This window comes from Astyanax mexicanus, chromosome 3 (assembly GCF_023375975.1).
Source record: "Astyanax mexicanus isolate ESR-SI-001 chromosome 3, AstMex3_surface, whole genome shotgun sequence".
In the NCBI taxonomy this organism is placed as follows: domain Eukaryota; kingdom Metazoa; phylum Chordata; class Actinopteri; order Characiformes; family Acestrorhamphidae; genus Astyanax; species Astyanax mexicanus.
The window spans coordinates 43678516-43687007 of NC_064410.1; the positions used below are offsets into that span (position 1 = coordinate 43678516).

Consider the following 8492-nt stretch of genomic DNA (forward strand, 5'->3'; position numbering starts at 1 on the left):
GCCACTGGATACTACTAATAGAATAGTAGATTTAAGAGACCAACAGTCACTATCTACTTGGTTAGTTACAGCTCAACTTCAGTTTCTGAATCAGTTTCTCTGATTTTGCTATTAAATCAATATTTGGTGGAATAATGCATCTTGGCATGTTCTCCTCCTCCAGTCTTACACACTGCTTTTGGATAACTTTATGCCACTCCTGGTGTAAAAATTCAAGCAGCTTGGTTTGATGGCTTGTGATCATCCATCTTCCTCTTAATTATATTCCAGAGGTTTTCAATTTGGTAAAATCAAAGAAACTCATCATTTTTAAGTGGTCTCAGCAGTATACAGTATATGCCTTTGGGCAGCTGAGTATTCCAGTTAAGAGTTTACATGCACTAAGAGATATGATTACTGAGTTAAAATTATGTTCTCTTTATTGTATTTCCTAATCTAATGTTAGATTTTACTATGATCCAAAAAAATCTTAGTACTTGAATAATGTGATAACTGCAGAAATCCAATCAGGAACACATTTTTAAATGTAGCTGAAAATGCACTCAGTGTTTTTTTTAGCTAACAGATAGCAAGTGTTAGCTAGCATTAAGCTAAGTAATGGAGGCCGTGGAAGGGCCACCCTGTCCACTCAAATAGAGTGAGGTCATTTACGCTGTCCTGGACTCACAGCTACAATAAATTGACGTTTCAAAAGTCAAGTCCCAATTCTTGTCATAAATTGCTTTCATCATCAGGGATGTGGGAAGTGGCTTGCTATGGGAACATCCCACATCCCACAACAATCTGCTTTGTGAAATATGCAAATGATCCTCAGAGCAAGCAATCAGATCACTGATAAAAAAAAAATAGCATTTATTTAAACAACATTTAACAAATGCTTGTGCACAGTTCTTACAATTAATGCATTTAGCTACTTAAAATGGCACCTGTTACTTACAAAGATGTGCAAATGCACACACATACAGCTTACAGTCTAGTCCCTGTCCAGGAGTATTGCCAATAGAATAGGACTCTCTGGAGCATATACATTAACCTTTCGACACCATGCCCAATGCCAAATAGCCAAATGTGGGCAAGGAAAAGGGTATAAAGCCCTCCTCCCCCCCCCAGCTGTGATACTTCTAAATGATGGTCCTCAAGGCATTTTTTTGCCGGTGAGGTAGTGATCATCCGACACTCTGGCTGCAATCAAATCCCTTCAGCAATGCTAAAGGATTTCACTAAGTCTATTAGAAAGCCTTCTCTGAACAGTAGAGACAATTAATCCAACAGAGGCAGGATAAACTCTTATTTTAATAGCCTTGCTTTCAATAGCAGCAATGAATGAGCAAGTGTAAAGACATAAAAATAAACAATAACAATACAATTTTACTCAAAAACAAGCCCTTGTGCCTCTTTATTAAGCTCTAATGATTTTATATATTATTTTATTCACTGCAGCTTCCCACTTTCTTAATAGTTTTGATTTACCAAATCCTGCATGCAGTTAGCACTCAATTACAACCCCACACCTCTGTGTTGTACACATTGCTTAACCGTGTGGTAAAATCCTGGACTGTTGCTCATCCGGTGAGTGGCATGTGCCCTGAATCTGTTGAGTAATCTCCAATCTGCAGATGTTGAATATGCAGGTTGCTCAGTTATAGATGAGCTCGGTCAATTCTTAGAAATGCAGTTAATGCAGTTAGCCTGAGATGACCATATGTTTATTCCAGATGGGCTGATACCACAAACACACACATGCTCACACACATATACACTTCGTAATTGTTATCGTCTTAAGGCCAGATGGCTTTTCATGATAAATCCATCACTATTGAAAACTTACAAGAATTGTTCTGCATGCAAATTAGGGTGTCTGTGAATCTTTAAAAAGCCTGGTAGCACTTTTCAATAAGGCTATATTTATTAAGAGTACTTACGACATAATGTGTCAACTAATTATTACTTGAAAGTAGTTGAGACATTATTAATCATCGCAAACTGTTTAACTAATTGTCTTTATTATTCATAAAATTCTTAAGCATTAAAATGAGTTATGTTTAAAGATGTCTAAACTAGTGTCAGTTAATAAATAGTTGAGACATTACTTAACCATTTAACCAATTAACCCATTGTTAATTAACAGTGTTAATTACTGTTGCTAGTACTGTTAATTGTGACATTTATTGTAAAGTTTTTTTACCAGAAGCCTTTACTTGTTTTAAGATATTACATACAATTCAGATATTATGCAAATTAGCTAGATAGCCTGATTACTGATTTAATGGCAGATAATAATACAATACTGTAGGCAAGTGGAAAAGTCTTTTTTTTTACCCCATTTTCCTCCAAATTAGAAAGGCCAATTACCCCATCCCGGTTCATATGATTTCATCCTATCACCATTGATGCTCCCCATTACTAGGAGAATGAAGACTAGCACATGTCTTCTCTGAAACCTGTGAAGTCAGACACCAAATCTTTTCAAACTCCTGTAGCGTCCCTGTGTATCTAGTGCACTCAGAGAAAAGCGCAGAGATCCCGCTCTGATACATTGGCTAACAGAAGCATGTGCTGACCAACATTACTTTAGGAGTGATGTGAACAGAAAGAGAGAAAGATATCTACCCATTCCCTGAGAGAGCCTGGCTTATTTTGTTCTCTAAGACTCCAGCTGCTGATGGCGAGAAGCGTGCGACTCTCTCAGCTTATAGTGATAGCACCTTTAAACATAGTAAAAAAATTGGTTGGACAACCCCAATTTTGCACTGGACTCTATTTGTCAGTTTATACAGGAATCACATGTTAAGCTTAGGGCGTTTTCACACCTGTAGTTCGTGTCTTTGGTCCGGATCAGTTGATGAGTTTACTTGAAGCGTTTTCTCCTTCTGTTTGGTTTGTTTTCACACAGGCACAAAATAAAATGCACCAAAATGTGCACCAATAAACCACAAGAGCACGCTGTGTCCTCTGATTGGTCAGAGCTGTCTGGCGCTTGAGTAAGAAAGTAAATATAGCGAGAAGATTCTGTGTTCCAGCTCGTCTATCTGTGCAGTGTGATGCTGCTTTAACACTGAGCCCTGAAACGCTGAGCTTTCTAACACAGTGCACACAGACATGACATTCTGTCACTGTTTTTATGACAGAGGCACAAGGAGTAAAAACAGACTGTTGGCGGGGTGTAAGATAGCAATGAGCAACGTGCTTTGCACAGGGTGTAGGATATGGCCCCTTTTGTTTTATGTTTTACTCATTTTGTTTTTGCAAAAGTGATCTTAATTTTGTCTTTTTCTTTAGTGGTTTTAATATTCGTAAAAATATTTTTAAATACCTCATACCTGCAGATACCCTGGTCTTGCTTGGCATAACTCCAATAAAGTGGACTTTATTTGGATTTTGTTTAGTAGCTCTGGATAAGAAGGCATATGTGGATGTACAGCTCTGGGAAAAAAAATAGAGCGCACTTAAAAAATATGAGTTTCTTTGATTTTACCAAATTGAAAACCACTGAAATATATAATCAAGTGGAAGATGGATGATCACAAGTCATCAAACCAAGCTGAACTGCTTGAATTTTTGGACCATAAGTGGCATAAATTTATCCAAAAGCAGTGTGTAAGACTGGTGGAGGAGAACATGCCATGCATTAAAACTGTGATTAAAAACCAGGGTTATTCCACCAAATCTTGATTTCTGAACTCCTAAAACTTAATGAATATGAACTTGTTCTCTTTGCATTATTTGAGGTCTGAAAGCTCTGCGCCTTTGATCTTTGATGCAGATAAATGTTGTCCGTAGTTCATAGACTAAAAACACAGTGTTCATTTTACTCAAACGCATACCTATAAATAGCAAAATCAGAGAAACTGATTCAGAAACTGAAGTGGTCTCTTCATTTTTTCCAGAGCTGTACATGTGCGAGTGCACTGGAGTGTAGGGCTGAATGTCTCTGACCCCTGCTGGCCAAAGCTTCTGCGTACCCCAGCACTTTCTTCTGGAGTGCTGGGCCAGAAGCTCGCTCTTTTTAGCCGTCCCCTTGAGACAGAGAGCACTATTTGCATGTGCTTAGAGTGCACGGCTCGTGCTCAGCTGCAGTCAAACTAGCTCTGAAAGCTCTGTCATGAGTGAAGCCCCCTAACCAACAACCCCATTGAGGGGAGATTGGTGGAGACGGAGTGGGGGATGATGATAACAGTGGCCCCGGTGCTGTTCCCCTCGTGGATTAGCAAGTTAAATTTAACCAGGATTTATCCCAGTGTGCAGAACGGCGGGATTATACGCGCGGGCTCATGCACGTTACGGATGGCTGGCGAGCGGAGATTGCAGAACTGTTTCATGTTTTACTCTGGGCACTGCTGTAACTGGGGGTGAGGTGGCGGGTGGACGGGCATTGCTACCAGAGGACCACTCGACTGTAGCACCCACTATATTATATCATAAATGAAGCACAGGCTCAATTACAACTAATACCTGTAGTCTGCATGGGATTGTAAATTGCTCTCTTCCAATTAGAGCAGTTCATTCTGTGGTTTATACCAAGCCACATTGTAGTAGTGAGATGATGGGAGGTCTCATCAGTCCTGAGCGCCAAGCAGATGGCTCTACTGTGCAGAATCTGATGAGGCTCTAAATAGGGATGGAATACTAATGACGTTACTGCTCTTCTCAACTTAATCATGCTCTCTTGCTCCTATGTCACAGGCCATCTATAAGATGGTGTCGTCGGTGATGAAAATGCCTGAGGATGAGTCCACACCGGAGAAGAGGACAGATAAGATCTTCAGACAAATGGACTTGAACAATGATGGTAAAGCATCATTAAACATATTAAAAATGTAAAAAAAAAAACATTATGTAGCAATTTTACCCTAAATTATCAGATTCTTAATCATGTGGATGCTGCACTGTTCTGTAGTAGTAATTGCCACTCCAGGCCAGATTGCTGCTACTGCACTATGTAACTTTGGTAGAGCTGCATGGGAACACTGATGAGAACTACATAACACTGGGCTATATTTGTGTAGAATCCTGTAAAATTAATCCAGCCATCCCACATATCTGTGAACCTGTGTCTCACAGGTTGTCAACTAGTGTACTTTATTGGCTACACAAATTAAAAGTACAGATACAGCCCAGACATCAATTCTGTTAATGTTTCAGCCAGCGGCCATAGAAATCACAGATCCAGGCTTAGTTCCATTTGCTTATGTTCAAAATAAATTACCTTAAAAATGTCTGCCATGTTGATAAATTTGCAACTGCAGTATAGGCCAGAAGTGGAGCAAGGCTCGCCTTTTCAATAGTTAGCTGTACCCATTCTTTAAGATTAAGCATGTTAGGTCAACTTCATTAAGTTTACAGCTCAGCCTAAAAGACCAGAACTAAAGTGGATTGTTCCACTGGACACCCAGTATGTTCAGGAAGTATACTGTTTCAACAGTTAAAGTGCAGTTGGTGTATTTCATTATGGAGCATTTTACATTTCGATCAAACTAAAGAAAAAGTTAAAGGAGAAATCTGGTGTAAAATGGGATGGACTTGGGGTGTAGTGAAACACGATACCATGATTTTGTCAAATAGCCAGACTTAGTTTTTCTTCAGAAATCTGAAATACAGCTCTTTTAGCCAACGCTCCAAACAGGCTTAAAATGCAAGTGATAGAGGCATCAAGGCTCACAGTAGCACACAGGTAGTTTATTAAAAGACACTGTTTATACACACAGTACCTTGAGTTAGATATCTGGGTGGTGCCATCTTAAAATTAAGTCACAATGATAAGCACTAATGAATAGGTAGAATAGAACAGCCTACAAATTTACTTTAGTGGAAATGCATGACTTACAGCTGTTGATGAAAATATCTCTACAATATTCATGCATATCCACTAAATTCATTTTGCAGTCTGTTCCCCTATCTTACTTATTTATTCAGAGTAATTCTACCAATGAAGTGTGGAGCTACTGTGGTGTAAAAATAGTGATGTATTTGCATGGGCAATGCTATGCCCCTTTCGCTAACATTGTAAGCCTGTTGGGAGCAATGCTGAGGCAAAACGGAGATGGGCTATTCGACAAGGGTTTGTGATCGATATCATGTTTCACTACACCCCAAGTCCATTTCACACCGGATTTCTCCTTTAAAAACACATTTAAAACTAATCTTAGTTTGAAACTATGTTTAACATCCATGGTTGGTGTCACTGAGGTGATTTAATTTTAAATGATTTAGCTCCACTCAGCCAAACTGTAGATTAGCCTAAACAACAAAATTCAAAAGTAAGAATAACTATGGTGGTTAATTACACACTGCAGTTTGAGTTTAATAAAAAAATTGTTATTTTTGTATATACAGCTACACATCTGAAAAGTTACATTTTTGAGGGTCCTTTTCTTAAACCTTGCTCGTTCTTTCTGCCACCACTTTCCAGGTAAGCTCTCTTTGGAGGAGTTCATAAAAGGTGCCAAAAGTGACCCCTCCATTGTGCGGCTACTGCAGTGCGACCCCAGCAGTGCCTCGCAGTTCTAAGTCCCCCCGTACCCCACCCCAGAGGAGCAGACGCTCAATGCATGAAGGTCGTCGTCTCTTATTGTTATTAGTGTTCCGGATGGATGAGTTTAAAGAGAAAAAAAAGTGCATCAGTTTTCCTTTCAGTTTTTTTTTTTTCTTTTGAAAAAGGACACGCATACATCTGAAGAACAAAAAGGCAACACCTGCAAACGACGTCTCGTGTCTGCTGCGCTGCGTCTGTCCGTGTCTCTGTGGAGGCCCGTGGAGCGCTCGGCTCACAGCCCCGCTACTGACCCTGCTCCAGGCTCCTGGTTTTTGGGAGGGACTGTTCCCTGGGAATTGTGCATGCATGCCCCTCCACCAGCTATTCCACCACGCCCCCTCCACCATGACCACCACCACTACCACCACCACTCCTGCCCAGCCTCACCCCTCCCTTCACCACTGCCCTCCCTTCTCCTCACTCCACCTTTCGTGTTTGATATGTCTGCTCTTTTTTCTTTTTCTTTTTTTTGTTCTCTGATGTCACAGTTCTCCTTTTTATATCCATACTGATGTGTATATACAGTATAAATACGTATAGGACATATTAGAGAAAAGGCGACTGTAGATGTATTTTTACTCACTTGCATTCAAAGACAGTATTGTGTAGCTTAAGGAAGTATTCAAATCCGTAGCCTCCAGTAGATGCAAACTGATGGACTGAGAGTTGGGATTTGTTTCTGATGTTGTTTCTATGGCGCTTATGATCTTTCTTTTGTTAAGAGAAGGCTGAACATCCCATTGTTTTGTTTTGTTTTATTTTGTTGATTTTGATTTGAATTTTTTTGTACATATGTACATGTATTGTTTACTCCATATGTTCTTTATTTATTTTTTTGCATTTTTTCTTGAGTTGTTATTTGAACAAATCTGTGAAATCATCAGTGCTTGATTCTCTCCGGGCCGGTGGGAGTTAACCGCTGCTGATTTTGCTGTGAAGGTCTTATTTTGTTACTGCTGGACAGAGATATTAGAGAGACTTGAAGCTCTATCCGGCGTCTGCGGTGAACTGTTATAAGCTGACGGCTTGGCCAAGCATTGTGACACATTCGCATCAGGGGATACATTCCATTGTGTTCTGGAATCAGATGCTTGTAGCACATATGATCTGAGGCGCTTTGTGCGTATGCACGCGTGAGAATGTGAGTGTGGCGTACGCATGTTTTCAGTGCATGTATGTGCGTGTGTGGATGTGCGAATGGGTGTGTTTGTATGCGCGTTAACTTTATAGTACCACTTTGTGTCGTTAAAAACTACGGTACGTTTTTAAGGTAATGCTGTGTTTTTTGAACCCCTGTTCTAAGTGGCAATTTCCTCTGCACCACGTAATACTCTGAATTTTGCAAAAGGTACTCGCAAAAGATCTGTTTGTAATTTCATAATCTTTATCGTACAACACAGAAGGAATGTACAGCCCAGTGATTCAGGATTTCACATCCCACCCACAAGCCAAATTGCATCTGTAATCCAAGAGGAGAGGTATCAGAGGTATCGCACGACAGCACTAAGGGCTTGTTTCCACTCTTGACTGAAGGAGTGTACAAAAATATATCACTGCTTTCATCTTTCTATCTCGTGCATCAACGTCCGAGAGCATATCCCCTCATGCACACCAGTCCCCCCCCCCCCCCACACACACTATTTCAATCCTTCAGTCACTCTTCTCCTGCCCTTTGTGCGCACACAGTAATGGAGCTTCAGTCCCTGCAGCTCTAATATCAACACTGTCCCACCTTTTCTCGCACTACAGCTCTTAGTATCTCAGCATCTCATCGCTTCCATATTTGTACTAAGACGATATACATATAATATATATGACTGCACCCTTATGGCAACCCCATGTCCCTCTCTTTTATGTTGCATGGAAACCTCATGCGAGGACGTCATGATTGTCCCCCCCTTTGCTGATACTGATAATGACAAATATACTTATGTGTTTAAAACCTTGTCTCAGAGTGGTT

General features: G+C 40.2%; 1 protein-coding gene across 2 annotated transcripts in view; it reads left to right on the forward strand.

Annotated features, from left to right (window-relative positions):
• Positions 1–8474, forward strand: part of hpca (hippocalcin) — a 55488-nt gene extending 47014 nt beyond the window's left edge. For both annotated transcript variants that reach the window (XM_007249326.4, XM_022683182.2), the window contains exons 4-5: positions 4684–4789; positions 6410–8474. In XM_007249326.4, the coding sequence (XP_007249388.1) occupies positions 4684–4789; positions 6410–6507 (204 nt within the window). In that variant the 3' untranslated portion in view covers positions 6508–8474. The remainder of the gene's footprint in view (positions 1–4683; positions 4790–6409) is intronic.
• Positions 8475–8492: the final 18 nt, after the last annotated feature.